This window comes from Macrotis lagotis, chromosome 2 (genome assembly GCF_037893015.1).
Source record: "Macrotis lagotis isolate mMagLag1 chromosome 2, bilby.v1.9.chrom.fasta, whole genome shotgun sequence".
Taxonomy (NCBI): Eukaryota; Metazoa; Chordata; class Mammalia; order Peramelemorphia; family Peramelidae; genus Macrotis; species Macrotis lagotis.
In genome coordinates this window covers 235,284,628-235,303,570 of record NC_133659.1, presented here as the reverse complement: position 1 = coordinate 235,303,570, position 18,943 = coordinate 235,284,628, and the positions used below count along the sequence as shown (strand labels likewise).

At 38.9% G+C, this 18,943-nt stretch overlaps 1 protein-coding gene across 1 annotated transcript in view; it reads right to left on the bottom strand.

Moving 5' to 3' along the window:
* PGBD1 (piggyBac transposable element derived 1) overlaps nucleotides 1–17,962 on the bottom strand; it is a 37,998-nt gene extending 20,036 nt beyond the window's left edge. Inside the window, exons 1-5 of the mRNA XM_074220982.1 lie at nucleotides 17,920–17,962; nucleotides 17,517–17,875; nucleotides 8,608–9,282; nucleotides 8,209–8,332; nucleotides 3,957–4,048 (exon numbers count right to left, since the gene is read on the bottom strand). Of these exons, the coding sequence (XP_074077083.1) occupies nucleotides 3,957–4,048; nucleotides 8,209–8,332; nucleotides 8,608–9,282; nucleotides 17,517–17,875; nucleotides 17,920–17,962 (1,293 nt within the window). The remainder of the gene's footprint in view (nucleotides 1–3,956; nucleotides 4,049–8,208; nucleotides 8,333–8,607; nucleotides 9,283–17,516; nucleotides 17,876–17,919) is intronic.
* Nucleotides 17,963–18,943: the final 981 nt, after the last annotated feature.

The following is an 18,943-nucleotide window of genomic DNA, read 5'->3' as shown; positions in this document are numbered from 1 at the left end:
ATATTATACATAAATGCCCATCAATTGGGGAATGACTGAACAAATTGTGGCATATATATGTGATGGAACACTATTGTTCTATAAGATATCATGAGGGATGGGATTTCAAAAAAGCCTGTAAAGACCTGCATGAATTGATGCTGTGAAATGAGCAGAACCAGAAGAATATTACACACCCAACAACATGGGGTGATGATCAACCATGATGGACTTTTTCATTTCAGTAGTACAATAATAAAAGACAATTTTAAGTGACTTGTCATGGAAAATGAAGACCAAGCTTATTACCTTCAATTTTTAAAAGTTGTCTAATATATTATATAAATTTCTTATCTCTAATGTTTTTCTTTCTTCCTTTTTTGGATCTGATTCTTCTCTCACAACCTGTTCAATTTCAATCTATGTTTAGTATGGTTTGCAAATGTAATGTCTATTTTAGATTGCTTTCTGTTGGGGGGGAGAAAAATTGTAAAACTCAAAATCTTGCAAAAAAAAAAGATTGGTAAAAACTAACATTGCATATAATTGGAAAAACAAATGAAATATTTATATAATAAAAAATTCCTTAATGCTGGTTAAAAATAATAATAATAATAAAAAAATATAATTTTTTAAAAAAAATCTAGCCTCCAAATCCCAAGAAATCTTATAAAATATAAGCCCTAAAAGTTATGTTCCTTTAGACAGAGCACCAACATGTTAAGGGTATGACATTTCAAGTGGAGAAAAGGCCCCTATGGGAGAAGGGAAGAAGTGGACAAACACAGTATTGCCAACTTGAACTGGCAGGTTGGGTTCCCAGAGAGTAGCTGCTATTTAGATTGTTGTTCATCCTTTTTAAATTAATATTCAAATTATAGAAGAGATAGCCAGTATCCGAAGATATAGTGGCTAAATAGTCTGATGTTTAAAATCTAAAAAAGGTAGATACATTGATCAACAAATTTTTAGTGTGGATATTCTTCTAGATATGCCTTCTAGAACCATTAAAAAAAGGGATCAAATAACCTGGATTGAAAAATGTCTAAGGATGACATCACTTTTATAGGATATAATTCAGAAGGGAAATTTAACTCAAAAATTAATGCTTGCTCCAAAATCCTTATGCTGAGAGGCTATAAATCCTTATGCTGAGAGGCTATAACTATTATTTCAACTATTAAGTGCTTACTATATGTCAGGTGCACGAAGTGCACTAAGTGCACTAAATGCAAAATTAAAGAAAAAGCAAACAGTACCTTGGAGGATCCTTAAGGAGCCTGCATTCTGATTGGGGAGACAACATATAGAAATGAGAATATATGAGAAACAAAGTAAATGGCAGGAATAAGTTCTTTGGGGTAATGTGACTTATTTGCTTTTGTAACTTCCCTAACACATAGTAGGGAATTTACAGAATGAATGAATAAATGCATATTGAGAGAAAAGATGGCACTATATAGGTTGGGAGACAGATTATGTTAAAAGGTACTAAGTCTGAAAAGCATAATGATTTCAACAGTCTAGATGATAGTAGATCACTCAAACGGAAACTTGAGTCTGGAGTTGTGAGATATGAGAGGTAGAATTGTTGGAAGTGAAAATCAATGGAAAAATTGTTTTTTCTAATTTTCAAAAATTGTTTTATTGAGGCCTTTATATAAAAAAAATTGCCCACATTTTCCATTCCCCTTACCCTTTGCAATATCTGACAACATATGCCTCATTCCTTCCCTATGATGCACCATCTCTACTGAGGGGAGAGGTGTGTTTCATTATCAGTCTGTGTGTTCGAACCAGTGGTTCCATGTATGGATAGTGCTGTGCTGACTGGTGTTAAATTGTCAGATCAAAATCAATATGAGCACCATTGTTGCACTGAGGACATAATTATCTATGAACAAAAAGTCATGCACCAATTCTTTAGTATTGGTTTGTATGCCTTCTGAGTCAAATAATTTACTATTAGTGCAGTAGCTGATTTTAAAAAGATCATGCTAGAAAGCAAGGGAGCTAGCATAGAGTCCCGCTTTCCTCCCCTGGAGCCTGGGAAAGCACGAGAACATCATACATAAATAGAATCACTGATGACAGCAACTGAAAAGAGATCTTAAATGCAGTGGATAACTCCACTGCAGAGAGCACAACTCTGATGAGCTGACCATGTTGTTCAAATGTCAAAGATACTATTTGCCTAAAATACTACTTTATGGAGAATTCACACAAGGCAAACAATCACATGGAGATCAACAGAAGCAATAAAAAGATTTTTTTGAAGAACTTTGGAATACTTTGTATGACATGGGAGACCCTGGCACAGGATTACCCAGTAAGGCAATTCAATCATAGAAAGTGTTATGTTCTATGAGCAAAGTATAATTGCAGTAGCTCAAAAGAAATATGAGTGTATAAATTTAAAGACATCTCTACAACAAATGTTCATGAGGCCTATTTGTGCCTGAACAATGGTAGTCTTCTGAGCTCCTGTTGCTCTAATCATCAGAGTTGAACACAGTATACCAAGCTTGATCCCAAAATAGTATTGTCACTTTGGTCCTGTTTGAGAAGGAAAGACCAACCAACCCATCTTCCCCAAGACATTCAATTCATTTTAAGCATTTATTTAAGTGCCTTGTAAGCCCCATGCAGGAACTATTCTCAGTACAGGATAGGGTACCTACTTTATTTGGTTAATCTTGAGGGGGTCTCCTTGTGAACCTGGCAGATAATCCAGCTCTGATTGAGCATGTGAAAAATAAATCTATTCTCTAATCTTCCTTATGCACATACAAAATTGTGTATCCTGTCATACTTGTCTCCTGGTTGGTATAAAATAGTAATAATAAGAGCTAACATTTATATAGCATTTATATAGTTAGGCACTTCATTGTGTTCCACACAATTATTATCTGATTTTATCTTCATAATAACCTTGGGAGATAGGTGCTATTTTTCTCATTCCCATTTTATAGAAAGGGAAACCGAGGCAAACAAGGATTAAGTGACTTGCTCACTCAGCTATTAATTTATCTATGACTAGATCTGAACTTAGTTTTTCCTGATTCTAGACCAAGTGCTTTATCCATAGTGCCACCAAGCTGCCTTGTATGTGAATATGTGGTATTGAGGAAGTACAGGATTTTAGAGTTAAAAATCTACAAAAATCCTGTATTTGAGTTCTAGTTCTAATATTATTAGTCCTGTGACTTCAAGCAAGTCACTTCTTTTCTTTAGATCTCTCATTTGTAAAAATGAAAGCACTGGACCAAATGATTTCTACAGTCTTTTCTAATTTTAAATCCTATAATTATATTAAAAAATCTTCAAGTTTACACAGTTTGCACTCTGGTTTTGCATGTTATTCATTTTGTTTGATTGCTGACTTTAGTTAAGGTTGTTATTTAATTTGTAATAAAAATATTTCTGAAAACAAAAGGAGAGTTTGAAATAACTGATGTGGAGAATGTACTGGGAAAGCAACAAAAGACAAACCAAAAAACTGCTAATAAACAGAAACTGTGGGGGCATGGCACAGTGGATAGAACACTGGCCTTGGAGTCAGGAAGACCTGAGTTCAAATCTGACCTCAGACACTTAATAATTACCTAGCTGTGTGACCTCGGACAAGTTACTTAGCCCCACTGCTTTGCAAAAACCAAAAGAAAAGAAACAGAGATCAGCTAAAATTAAATAATATGACCTGTAATCTAACCGTCATAACTCCATGATGAAAGAAAGGAAAAAGTCTGATAAATGGGGGCTAAGAATTTAAATAGGTGATGAAAGGAGGTATATTATATAAAGAGAACAGGTAAAAAGCAACAGAGATAAGGAAGATTCAGGTACTGGTGGCATCTCCCAAGTAAGAGGAGAAAAGCAAAATCAGGGGCTACCCATACAAAAAAAAATCAGGGGATATCAATGGATGGGTGAGGATAGAGTTGTGTGTCAGAGAGGACAGAGGGACCATAGCTTACCTGGGATTCAGTAGAATTAACAACTGATACCATTGTCTGATCTCTGAGGCATTCCTCCTGGTGATGAGAAGAAACCTGCGAATCAGGATCAGCTGAGGGAGGAGAGAAGTGTCATAAGAAATAACAATTTTGTCATGTACCAACTCTTCATCATGGGGTCCAGAATCAGTCTTCTTCTAAACCTTTTTAATATATGTTGAACACTGAAAATTGTACAACTTATACAAAATACATATTCCTGCTCTCTCTGGTATAATGCAAAATTGTTTTCATTCTGCATTAGACTTCTGAGGGTATAAATTTTTAGTGAAAACTAGGGTGGATGGACTGTATTTGTGTGTAAACTGTGAGTGGGGAAGAAAAGACTGATATGACAGCAGAAGATGGTGAGAGGCTAACTTATTCAACTCAAATTCTGCTTTTTTTCCCTTCTTCCAATTGAAACTCAAAATTAATATTTAGTGGTAGGAGAGAATCTAGCTGACTTCGATGAATTTAGGTCACTAATCACAGAACAACTATATACTAAGGTAGTAAAATAATTAGCTTATACAATTAGTTTAGGGCTAGTATTAGTGGCCTTTGAAAGACTATGGAGAATAAGAGTGGTGTTACAAGATTGGAGAAAAGCAAATGTTCCCAATTTTCAAAACTGGGAAGAGATAAAATCTGTGACCTTCAACTCCTTGGCAATATTCTAAAAAAACTAAAAAGAACTTTTGTAATAATTTAGAAAGTATTGCTCATTAAAAGAAAACATGGCATTTTTGATGAAGTGAATAATATTGCTAGGCATATGGTCTTCTGGAAATCAAAGACAGAAAGCTGTTACATAAATACAAAATATTTGTAATGGAATTTTAAGAAAAGTTTTGATACATTTGTCCCATTTTGTAAAGTAGATTTCTTTATCTGTTTTCCAGGATCAAATTTGTCAATGTATACATATACCAATTCTCTCTGGAGGATCAACAAATGATGAAAAGGTATTAGTGGATTATAATCTGTCTGAATCTGTCCACTGAAGTATTACAATAATATAATAATGATAGTACATGGAAATTTGAAAAGGAAGACTAAATTTATGAACCTCAGTGAACAGGAAAATTGGGGTATTCTAAAAAATAGTGAAGTTTGGAGAACAGAGTTTAAAGCAAAAGATAATGAGATGTAGAATGAAAAATTTATAGTTGGAAGGGCTCTTATAAAACATGTAACTTCAATCTCCTGTATTTACACATGAGAAAACTAAGTAGAGATGAAATGACTTACTGTACAAAAGCAGATTTGATTTACTTATGCCTAGTTTCAAAATGATGACCTTTCACATGTGAGCCATTTTTTCAGAACTCAGTATTAAGTGTCCAAGACCATTCTGCCAGATTACCAAAATGTAAGCAACAGTCTAGTCAAGTGATAATTATTAGGTAAATATATTATATTTTCTTAATGTCTAGTCAAGTTCCCATACCTGAACACAGGTGTAATTTTAGAAGAATAGCACCATGCTCTTGTAGATGATGTAAAAACCTACTGTCCATGTACTTGGCCCAACTAGGTCAAGATGTAAGGGTAGGCCATAAACAGTATCCCAATCAGGAAGACACAGTGCATGGACTTCATGTGGCATATAAGGGACAGTAGCATCAGCCTATAGGACTACAGCTCAGTCTCATGCTTCTTGTGTTCCTTCTCTTTTCCCCTTCATCTGCTAGATCAGAGAGTACCAGGTCCAGGAAAGAACCCATTGCCACAAGCCATCAGACTCCTGCCTTCTCTGGAGCTGCAGAGGAGCCTGCTCCTTCCTCCGTCCTCCTCCACCATCATCAGTGCCACAGCCTCTCAGCTTCAGAGTGGCTGCTGAGAGGCAGGCAAACTACACCCTAACAAGAAGCCTGGCTCCTCTAGCTCTCTGCTCCCAAAGGAACAAGGACAGAGAGAGTATAGTGACCTGGGAGCTACACAGACACAGGCTCTGGTTACCTCAGGAAGAGTAAGGTTCATGATCCTCCTCTGACACCACATTGGCAAACTCTTAAAAAGAATTGTTTGTGTTGATGCAGTTGTGAATTGATTCAGCCATTCTGGAGAACAATTTGGAACTATGCTCAAAGGGCATTAAAAGAGCACTCCCAACTTTACTGGTCACTAGTCAAGGAAGAAAGATCCTTCTGTGTCCTCATCTCTCTGGGAGAAATAGTCTCGAAATGAAAGCGTTTAGGGGGCATAGCTGACTTGGCTTTGTTTTAATACTGCAAATATGCCTCATCCCTTTTTTTTTGTTTTATTTTTTGTTTTTTTTGTGAGGCAGTGGGGTTAAGTGACTTGCCCCAAGGTCACATAGTAAGTATTAAGTGTCTGAGGCTGGATTTGAACTCATATCCTCCTGACTTTAGGGCCAGTGCTCTATCTACTGTGCTGTCTAGGCTGCCCCCAGTGCCTCATCCCTTTATAATGTCTGATCCCAGGATGACATGTCTTGACTGTCAATCAGAGAACAGATATATGCTAGTGTATGTGGAAATGTGTGCAAGGGATACAAAGAAAGGCCAAAAACAATCCCTCCCTCAAGAAACTTGGTCTAATGGAAGAAGCAACATGCAAACAGCAATGTCCAAAAAAGATATCTATGGATCTATTTCATACATGTTATCTATATTTATATCTATCTTGTTTGTACATGGTTTTTTGCATGTTGTCTTCCCCACTAATGATTTCCTTGAAGGCAGGAACTTTTTTGACTGATTTTGATTCAATTAACACCACATCTGTGATTCTAAGTCATATAGATGTACACACATATGATAAATTGGAGATAATTTTAGAGGAAAGGAATTAATATTAAGGAAGACTGGGAATGGCCTTCTTACAAAGGATGAAGACTGAGGAAAGCCAGGGGAGGCAGATGAGGAGAGAATGAGATCCAGGCATAGGAAACAACCAGTGAAAATGTCAGAATCTAGAGATAGCAGGTCAGGTACAAGGAACAACAAGGAGATCAGGTCACTGAATCACAGAGAATATGGAGGGCAGTAAGATTTAAGAATAGAAAGGCAGGAAAAGGTCAAATTATGAAGCACTTTATAAGTTAAACAAAGTATCTGATGTTTGATCCAAAAGGCAATTGGGAATTGATTAAATAGACATGCTCAGCACCATACTTTAGGAAGTTCACTTTGACAGCTGAAGGAGGATAAACTATAATGGGGAGAGATCTGAGGCAAAGAGACTCTCATCCAAATTATATGACTTTTGGGGTAGCTAGGTGACGCAGTAGACAGAGCACTGGTCCTGGAGCCAGGAGTACCTTGAGTTCAAATCCGGCCTCAGACAATTAATGATTACCTAGCCATGTGGCCTTGGGCAAGCCACTTAACCCCATTTGCCTTGCAAAAACCTAAAAAAAAATTAGGTCAAATTATATGACTTTTGAAATTCTACTACTTCTGTGAATACTTTCACCATGGATCAAAGAGAAGTGATAACTTTCCTTGTGTGCATGAGGACAGGCAGACTTACCAAGGTGGTGGCAAAGTCAGAAGGAGGAAAATTCAAAAAATGTTTATGAAGGTAGCATGTTCAACAGCATTTGGCAACTGGGTTAAGTGACTTGCCCAAGGTCATATCAATAGATAATTACTAAGTGTTTGAGGTGATATTTGAACTCAGGTCCTCCTGACTTCAGGGTCAGTTCTCTATCCACTGTGCCACCTACCTGCCCCCCAACCCCTGCTAAATGTGAAGGTTAAAAGGTAGGTAGATTAATGAGGAAATGGTTACTATGGCAAAGGGAAAGGATCTGTGGAAAGTCATAAAGTCAATTAAATTGTATATGCTGAAGCAGTGATGTGTAGTTAAAAGAACAGATTACCGGGGGTGGCTAGGTGACACAGTGGATAGAACACCGGCCTTGGAGTCAGGAGTACCTAGGTTCAAATCCAACCTCAGACACTTAATAATTACCTAGCCATGTGGCCTTGGGCAAGCCACTTAACCCCATTGCCTTCTTTAAAAAAACAGATTACCTGAATTTTAGTTCCAACTAATTAGTGATGTACAAGTCATTTCATCTCCTGAGACCTTAATGATATGATGAGGTTGGACTAGGAAGTCTCTTAATTTTAATGTTCTCTATGCCTTTTGATATAGGGTTAAACATTTAATAGTAATCCCTTAAGAAGGCATACTAATAAGCAAGCTAACCTTTCAGGGCCTCCAGAAGAATATAGGCGTCCAAATTTTAATCACTTACCATTCTCTTGTAGGGAAGAGGGATCCTGAGATTCACACTTCAGTTGAAGGTTTTGTGACTCCTGGGATGCTCCTTGGTACTCTAACTCTTCTGAATGTTCTAGTTTTTGAGCAAAAACCGAAATCTAGGAGCAAAATAATGGGTATGTAAGGGTAACACTGAAAGAAGTGGATTTACACTTCTGAGAAGAGACCATAAAATATATTTCCAAAGGATGTAAAAAGGGGAAAAAGAAACCAGAGTGGCATTCAATCTTCTAAAGTAGTAGGAGGAAAGAGGGAGTAAGACAGACCTAGAGAGGAATGGCTAAGCAAATCCAGTTATAAGCAAAATTTGGCTAATTTAAACCCATTGATACAGCCATCCTTATGGCTTCTTTCATGATATTATTCCTCCTACCTTCTGTTCGGGTTCATTTGGTTGTTGCTCCAGTTCCTGCCCAGATTCTGCTGGTTGTTGCTCCAATTCTTGTCCAGGTTCAGTTGGTTGTTGCTCCAATTCTTGTCCAGGTTCAGTTGGTTGTTGTTCTAGTTCCTGTCCAGGTTCAGTTGGTTGTTGCTCCAGTTCCTGTCCAGGTTCATTTGGTTGTTGCTCCAACTCTTGTCCAGGTTCAGTTGGTTGTTGCTCCAGTTCCTGTCCAGGTTCAGTTGGTTGATGCTTCAATTCCTGTACAGGTTCATTTGGTTGTTGCTCTAATTTCTCCAACAGAGTAACTACTTCCTCTCCATTTTCTGGGAAATGCTTCTTCACCCAGTCCTGGTGTTCCTGGGGCAGGCTAGTCAGAAATTGCTCCAGTACTAACAACTCCATAATCTGCTCCTTTGAATGTACCTCTGGCCTCAGCCACTGAGAACAAAGCTCCCATAGTTGACTCAAAGCCTCTCGGGGCCTAGATGTCTTCTGGTAGCAAAACTGTCTGAAACGCTGCCGAAAAGTCTCCTGGGTAAGGCAGTTGTTTTCTGGTTGACTGGATTCCTGTTCCCAAGTCTGGTCTTCTTCTTTCACTTTCAAAACTTCCTTCTGTTCCTCTGGAACTGGGACACAAAATCCTTCTGACATCTTGAGGCTGAATGTCTAAAAAGATCATAGGATCAAAGATTTAGAGTTAGAAGGCAATTTAACCCAAAACTCTCATTTTATAGCTGAGTAAACTGAGCCCCAGAGAAGTAACTTAAACAAGAGCAAAAATCTAATGTGGGATTTGAATTTAGGTCTTTATAAATCTAGCATGCTATCTTCTATAATTATTACCCCTTGATTACTTAATCTGAATTTTGGAACTAAAGCAAAATTTTCTTCTTTCTTTTTTTCTTTAATCAAATTAACCAAAAATTTATCTATTCTATTAGTTTTTTTCACAAAAAAGTTTAAGTTTTATTTATTAGTTCAATGGTTTTCTTTCAATTTAATTAATTTCTCCTTTGATTTTCAGAATTTCTAATTTGGGTAGGGGCAGCTAGGTGGTGCAGAGGATAAAGCACTGGCCCTGAAGTCAGGAGTACCTGGGTTCAAGTCTTAGACACTTAATAATTATCTAGCTGTGTGGCCTTGGGCAAGCCACTTAACCCCATTTGCCTTGCAAAAACCTAAAAAAAAAAAAAAAAAGAATTTCTAATTTGGTAATTGAGGATTTTTTTATTTTGACCTTTTTTTCCCCTACCTTTTTAAGTTGCATACTTAATTCACTGATCTTCTCTTTCTCTATTTTATTTATGCAAGCATTTAGAGATTAAGAATTTCCCCCCTGATAACTACGTTGGCTGCATCCCATAAGTTTTGGTATAATGTTTATGTCTTGGATGAAATTATTGATTATTTCTATGATTTATTGTCTGATCTCTCATTCTTTAAAATTAATTTCCAATTAATTTTTAGTTTATCTTTCTATGGTCCTTTATTACATGTAATATTTATTGCATCATGATCTGAAAAGGATGTTCTTAATACTTCTGCCTTTCTACATTTGCTTATGAGGTTTTTATGCCCTAATACATAGTCAGTTTTTGGTAGGTGCCATGAACTGCAGAGAAGGTATATTACTTTCTATCCCTATTCAGTTTTCCCCAGAGGTCTATCACATCTAAGTTTTCTAAAATTCTATTAACCTTCTTGTTCATTTCATGGTTACATTTATCTAATTGTGAGAGAGGGAAGTTGAAGTCCTCTACTAAATAAGAGTTTTTCTGTCTATGTCTTCCTGAATTTCATTTAACTTCTCCTTTAAAAATTTGGATGCTATAACACTTGGTGTATATGTGTTAGTTTTTTAAAAATAAATTTATTTTTCCAATTGTGTGCAAAGATAGTTTTTTTCAACATTCAATTTGAGTAAGGTTTTGATTTCCACATTTTTCTCCTTTCCTTCCCTTCCCCTTGACAATGAGTAATCTAATATAGGTTATAAATGTATAATTATGTTAAACATATTTCCATATTAATCATGTTTTGAAAGAAAAATAATAACAAAAGAAAAAATTATGAGGGGGAAAACATGAAACATTTCAAAAATTGAAAATAGTATATGCTTTGGTCTAGATTCAGACTCCATAGTTCCTTCTCTGTATGTGGATGGTATTTTCCATCACAAGTCCTTTAGAGTTGTCCTTGATCACCATACTGCTGAAAAGAGCAAGTCTATCATAGATAATAATCAGACAACATTGCTGTTATTGTGTCAATATTCTCTTCTGGTTCTGCTCACTTTACTCAGCATCAGCTCATACAAGTCTTTCCAGGCTTTTCTGAGGTCCAGATACTCATAATTTCTTAGAGAACAATAATTCTCCATCACATTCGTATACCACAATTTATGTAGCCATTTCCAAATTGATGGGCATCCATTTTCCAATTCTTTGCCACTACAAAAAGAGCTACTATAAATATTTTTGTATATGTGGATTTCTTTCCCCTCTTTTTCATGGTTACTTTGGGAAACATACCTAGTAGTGGTATTGCTGGATCAAAAGATCAACAGTTTTATTACTCTATGGGCATAGTTTTAAATTGCTCTCCAGAAAGTTTGGACCAGTTCATAACTCCATCTGCAATGCATTAGTGTTTTAGTTTTCCCCACATCCTCTCCAATATTGATCATTTTCATCTTTTGTCATATTGACCAATATGATGGGTGTGAAGTGGTACTTCAGTTTTTTAAATTTGCATTTCTCTAATCAATAGTAATTTAGAGCATTTTTTTCATGTGACTATAGATAGCTTTAATTTCTTCATCTCAAAACTATTCATATACTTTGACCATTTATCAATTGGAAATGACTCGCCTTCTTATAAATCTGACTCAGTTCTCTTTCATTTTTAGAAATGAGTCCTTTATCAGAAACACTAGCTGTAAAAATTGTTTCCCAACTTATTGCAATCTTGTTGATCTTGGTTGCATTGGATTTATTTGTGCAAAACCTTTCCAATTTAATGACATCAAAATTATCCATTCTGCACATTTTATAAATTTCTTTATCTCTTTTTTGGTCATAAACCCTTTTCCTTTCCATATATCTGACAGATAAACTTTATTTTTTTACTTTTGCTTTTGTTTTTGTGGGGCAATGGGGTTAAATGACTTGCCCAGTAGAGTAACTTTAAATCGAATTTCTCTATCTCTTGCTGCTATGCTTTGTTGGTAATGAACAGAAATGCTGATGATTTGTATGGGTTTACTTTGCTAAATTTGCTAATTGTTTCAAGTAGTTTTTTAGTTGATTTTCCTACAATTATCTAAATTTACCATCACATCATCTGCAAGGAATGAATTTTGTTTCCTCATTGTCTATTCCATCAATTCCTTTTTGTTTTCTATTGTTGGTGATAATAGGCATCCATCCTTGTTTCACCCCTAATCTTACTGGGAAGGTTTCTAGTTTATCCCCATTACAAATGCTTCCTGATGGTTTTAGAATGATACTGCTTAAGGAAAATTCCTTTTATTCTTATGCTCTCTGATGTTTTTATAATAGGATTAGGAGCTGTATTTTGTCAAAAAAAGGCTTTTTCAGCATGTATTGAGATAATCATATGATTTCTGTTTGTTTTATTACTGATATAATCAATAATGCTTATAATTTTCCTATTAAATCAACCCTGTATTCCTGTATAAATCCTACCTGATCACAGTGTGTTATCCTAGTGATAACTTGTAATCTCTTAGATAATATTTTATTTAAAATTTTTTTTACCAATAGCATTAGAGAAATTGTCCTATAATTTTCTTTCTGAATTTTGACTCTTCCCAGATATCAGCACCATATTGATGTCATAGAAGGAATTTGATGGAATTCCACTTATTTTTTTTCCTAATAGTTTATATAGAATTGGAATGAATTGTTTGTAAAATGTTTGGTAGAATTCACTCTATCTGCTCCTGGAGAATTTTAGGGAGTTCAAGATGGCTTATTCAATTTCTTTTTTTCTGAAATAGTTATTTAAGTATTTAATTTCCTTTTTTGGTTAACTGGCTTTTTTTTTGTAAGGCAATGGGATTAAGAGACTTGCCCAAGGTAGCTAATTAAGTATCTGATTCTGAATTTGAACTCAGGTCCCCCTGACTCCAGGACCAGTGCTCTGTCCACTGCACAATCCAGCTGCCACCTTTTTGGTTAATCTGATCAATTTATATTCTTGTAAATATTCATCCATTTCACTTATATTGTCAGATTTACTAGTATGGTTAGGCAAAGTGGAGGAACTTTTTTATTTTTGATACTAGTAATTTGGTTTTCATTCTTTTTTAAAATCAAATTAACCAAAGGTTTAACCATTTTATTGATTTTTTTCCCATAAAATCAACACTTAGTTTTATTTATTACTCAATAGTTTTCTTACTTTCAATTTTATTAATCTCTCCCTTGATTTTCAGAATTTCTAATTTGGTTTCTAAATGGGGATTTTTAGTTAGTTCCTTTCTTTTTTTGTTAGCTTTTTTTTTGTAGTTACATGACAAATCCACAGATCTCTTCTTCCTCTGTTTTTTTCATGCAAACATTTAGAGATATAAAATTTCTCCTAGTAACTGCTTTAGTTGCATACCACAAGTTCTGGTATATCTCATCATCGTCATTGTCTTGGATGAAATTGTTGATTATTCCTATGATTTGCTATTTGATTCACTTTATAATTAGGTTATTTAGTTTCAATTAATTTTTAGTTTATCTTTCCATGACCCTTGTATATTACATGTAATTTTTATTTTATCATAATCTGAAAAGAATGCATTTAATATTTCTGCCTTCCTAATTTGATTGTGAAATTTGATATTTTAATACATGACCAATTTTTATATAGGTGCCATGGACCACAGAAGATATATTCCTTTCTATTCCCATTCAATTTTCTCCAGAGATCTATCATATCTAACTTTTCTAAAATTCTATTCACCTTCTTAACTTCCTTCTTATTTGGTGGTCAGATTTATCCAAATCTGAGAGAGGGAAGTAGAGGTCCCTCACTAATATAGTTTTGCTGTCTATGTCTTCCTGTAAGTCATTTAGCTTTTCTTGAAAGAATTTGGATGCTATACCAGTAGGTACATATATGTTTAATATTGATATTACTTCATTGCCTATGGTAACTTTTAAGATATAGCACAATTTTTAAGGAAACAATAGTTAAATCAAAATCAAAAAATTTTTCAGAAGTAGAATGCCAATTCTTTATTCATTTCCTTTTTGAGGAAAAAGCAATGTACTATGAAAACTGCATACCCCAAATCCTCTGTAGTGTAAAGTAACACATAAGAATCTTCCCAAAGGAATCACTGAAGACATCCCAGGTCATAGAAGCACTCTGACTCTGGTCAAAATGAATGATACTTTTGTATTATTTATCTCAATACACTACAATTCTCTAATGGCAAATATAGGATTAAGTCAGCTTTCATTTTCTTTCTCTCTAAATAAAACTAGTGAACTGATCCTCCTCTTTTGTTACCATTTAAAAACTAAGACTTAAAATGCTAGTTAGAATGAAAGTTAAACTTGTTATCTCTCCCCCTCAAATCCCTTAGCCTGCTTCCTCCTCCCTCTCCTCTTTCTAATTTCCCAATTACTGTTCGGGACACCACCATCCTCCCAGTCACATAGTCTCTCAATCTAGGTATTATCTTTTTACTCCTCAGTCTCCTTCATCTACATTTATTAAGCACCACTACATTACAAAGAAAGTGAAATACAAAGAAAGGCAAAAGGCAGCCTGTCATTTCTTTCTTTTTTTTTTTTTTGGCAAGGCAAATGGAGTTAAGTGGCTTGCCCAAGGCCACACAGCTAGGTAATTATTAAGTGTCTGAGACCGGATTTGAACCCAGGTACTCCTGACTCCAGGGCCAGTGCTTTATCCACTGCCACCTAGCTGCCCCCAGTCTGTCATTTCTATCTTTATAACACCTCTTGAGTATGTGCCTTTCTAATACAATCACTACCTTGGTATAGGCCTTCATCATATCACACCTGGATTAGTGCAATAGCCTTTGGGTTGGTACCCCTGCCTCATGTCTCTCCCCACTTTAGTACATTCTCCCCTCAGCTATCAAAATAATTTTCCTAAATTACAGGACTTTCCTTGTCATCTCTATGTAGTCAATTCCAATGTTTCCCTGTTACTTGCAGGATCAAATATCAAATATTCAGTTTGGTTTTAAAAGCCTTTCATAACTCAGCTCCTTCTCCTTTCCAATCTTTTTACACTTTATTCCCCTCCAAGCAGTCTATTAACCAGTGACACTGGCCCCCTTGCTTCTCCTCAAAAATGACACTCCATCATCAGTGTCTAGGCATTTTCCCTAGCTGTTTCCCATGTCTGGAATGTTCCCCTGTCAGATCTCACTGGCTTTCTTCAAGTCCCAGCTAAAATTCCACCTCCTACAAGAAGCGCCCCCCCATTACCCTTAATGCTCCTATCTTATCTCTAAAATTAGATCCAATTTAACCTTTATATATCCTGTTTGATCATAGTTGTTTTCATCTTCCCTACTGGAATTCTGAATTCTATCTTAGTAATGCTTTTTTTTTTTTTTGCCTTTCTTGCATTTACCACAGTTCCTACAACTACTTAATAAGTGCTTATAGATTTGACTAAGTAACACAAGAGAATTTTTTGTGGGACTCTGTGAATCAGTAGTCATTTTGTTTGAGATTATGTAAATATAATGACCAAAAGTTCATATACGTTGACCCAGAGATGTTAAACAGATCATTAATAAGAAAGTCCTCATATACAAATATAGATGGATTAGATATATAGATATCTATACAGATATAGATATACACACTAAAATATTTCTGGTACCACTTTTTATGTAGCAAAGACCTGGAAACCAGGAAAACCTCCATCAACTGAAGAATGGCAAAACATGCAATACAATATTGTATTATAACATAAGAAAACATAAATGTAATACAGAGAATGATCCAGGATCTGATGTAGAGGATGTAAGTAAAACAATATCTCTACAATGAAAACAACAGAAAATCCTATCTTTTCCTACAGACAATAAATAGAAAAAACAACTACTAGCAAACAATTTAAAAATGAATTTTTGCAAAATTATATAAGGACACAAGAAGACACCCCCAACCCTTTCCTTTGGAGAAGTTGAAGGGTGACAGGTGTGGGACATTATTTATTTTCACACTTTTTTCAACTTATTAGTCAATTTTTATTTTTCTCTAATCTTTTTTCTTTAAAAATCTTATTCGTAATATAGCTCACTTTACTGAAGGGAAAGGCAAAGCTATGGTAGGAGAAATTCTGGTGATGTTAAAAAAACAAAAGTGCACAGTGTCCGCCCCTCTTGACTCCCTAGCTCCCTTATCCTACTGCTGATTACACGCAGACAGGCATCAACCTCAGGTAACTCCCATTACGTAATTTCAAAGGAGTCTTCGCTGTTGCTAGGCAGCATCACTACCTCCGGATCAAGTCACCAACCTTTTGCATCCCTTCTCAAACCTCTGGTGACTTCCCCCTTCTCTAAGCTGCGAACGGTAATATTGTACAGAACAGAAGACTGCGGCCGTAGCCGTGAACTCCTTTGTCTACACTGCGCGGCACCTCCAATGGCCCGGCTGCCTTTGGCTGTTCTCGCGGCCTGGATCCTCATCCTGCACTTAATCAAGTGGTCCCCCCTTTTCCAGCCCCGCGGTCCCCACTCTTTCACTTCGTTTCTGTGTCTTCCGGCTCCTGACTCGCTTCCTCCTGCTTCTTGTCCGCGAACCCCTCAAGCCGACCTGCCTCGTCCGAGCCCCGCAGCCTCACCGGGCATCCCTTTTACAGGTGGCTCCATTTTCTTCTCTCTCGCTCTCACCTTAACCTGTCCCAGCCTGAATTCTCTCCTCATCACGGACGTGAACCGCTTCGCATTCTCCCAGATTCTCTGCAGCTTGTAACCCCTCTCTCCGCCCGGAGACTTCTTCTCTGCCCCCTTCTCGGGTGCCCCGGGTCACACCTTCCGACTGGAGGTGCCTGCGCGGCCCCCTTTCCTCCTCCCTCTGCTCCCCTGCGCCCCCGTGGCCTTCATTCCCTCTTTGCTCTTCCCCCTAGGCTCCCCGCTGACCTCCGCTCGCCTTTCCCCTCCTGCGGACATTTCCAATTCAATCTGATCAAAACTGAAGCCTTGCCGGCCCGGGGGTGGCCCTGGAAGTCCCGCTGCGCGCAGCCCCGGCCCGGGGGTGGCCCTGGAAGTCCCGCTGCGCGCAGCCCCGGCCCGGGGGTGGCCCTGGAAGTCCCGCTGCGCGCAGCCCCGGCCCGGGGGTGGCCCTGGAAGTCCCGCTGCGCGCAGCCCCGGCCCGGGGGTGGCCCTGGAAGTCCCGCTGCGCGCAGCCCCGGCCCTGGCCAGGCCCTGGCCGCCCCGACCTGCGCCGCTGCCCGGCCCCGCGGCCCCCATCCGCCTCCCTCGACGCACAACAATGAACTTGGCGCGGTGCGAATTCTCCCACCTGCACAGCCGCCGGGCATCCACGGCGCGCCCAGGCTCAGCCTCCTCCCACCTCCCCGCTGGGCCAGACCCGGACTCGTGCGCGCCCCCCCACCGACATCCCTTCTTTCGTAAAGGTCCAATTAACACCCCCCCCCCCCAAACTGCGGCTCGGGTCTAGGCCCCGATCGGAATTCAAGTCTACCTGGCCCCCGGCCGGAGCGTGTTCGCGAGGAGGGGGGCGGGGGCGGGGCGGGAGGAAGGCGGCAATTTCTGTAAAGAGAATCCTCCACGGACTGGGTTATCAATACGAGGAGAGGCGGCTCCGAGCCCGTGGCAGGAAAGGCAAAATGGCTCTGGGGCTCGGATAATGTAAAAAGGGGGGCAGTACCTCCGGGCCGGGCGCTTCGGGAGACGAAGCCGAGGAACTTCCCAGGAAGCCTCCGCCGCGGGAGATGCCGGGCTGGGCTTCCAAAAGCCGCGGCGCAGATCCCGGCCACAGGCCCCGCTCAGGGCTGGGCTTCGTCCGCAGCGGGAGCGAGACGCGGCCCGAGCCTCGGACGAGCTCCACCAGCGGGCACCATTCCCCGGACCCGTGTCCCGAGGCCTTCCTCCGCCTCTCCCTAGCCCCAGAGCGGCGGGAGGACGGCAGCGGAGGCAGAGAGGAGGGCGAAGAATGAAGAGGAAGGAGGAGGGAAAGGCGGCGCCGCCGCGCCCCCTCCCGGGCGCCCCCTCCCTCCCTCGGCCGCACTCACCACTCAGCCTCCGAGGAGAAGCGAGTGGGCGCTCAGAGCCCAGCAGCCTCGCGGCGATTCGCCGGCGCCAGGCAGCGCGCATGCCGCTTGGGCCCTTCCCCGAGTCCTCTCTAGCAACCTCGGGGCGGGCTGGCTGCATCTCTTTGTTCTCCTACCTTGGGGCACCGCCCACCGAGATTGAAAAGGAGGGAGAAGGGGATGCTGCGCGCTGTCTGCGCCGGCCCGAATCCTGCCCCCTTCCCCACCATCTCCAGTCCTTTGGCCTCTTTCCAGGCAAAACCTGTTTTTCTGAGAATCTGACAACCCAAAGTTATGATCTCTCCCTGGTTGCAAAGATAAGAGCTCAGTTCCAAATCACTGACAAGGAAACACATCAAAGGCTTAAATAATCGGTAGTCATCACAATGGGATCCAACATTTCTGATCCACAATAGAGTCCATTTTGACTACTTTGAAAAAAAAATCTGTCTAAATCTGCTCTTGTTTAAACGTTGTCGATCAAAACGGCCATCCCAAATGTATTTTAAATTGAACGTCCCAGGCTACCTCTTGGTACCTTTGATCACATATTCTAGAAGGTAAAAAATGAAAGGCTCAATTCCTGAAACTGAGTTGTTAGTTTATTTGAGCCATCCCAAGCTCTCTTTGGGGTTACAGGAACCCAGAGACACGGTTCCTTTCCTTTAAAGGACAATAACATCTTTGCAAACAAACTTCTCTGCAATTTTTTTTATAACATTTATCTTCAATGAGTGAAATGAGAAGATAAATAGGCTAGAGTTCCAGAAGCAGCGAAATTCTGACCAAGAATAATACTTTGTAGAATTTAAAGAGAACAAAGGATTTAAAATTTGACCTCTCTCATCTAATTACTGCTGCAAACCCAAGTGCTGGAAAAGAAGCTTCCAGTCCACCCCAAATAAACAGTATTGCCCCTCCCCCCCAAAAAACCTATCACTAGAAGATAAGGAAAAGAATAAGAATTATGCTGAAATTTTCTGATTTCCAAAAAAATATATTCTCATTTCTGGGTTTTTGTGTTGGAATGAGGGGGGGATGTAGT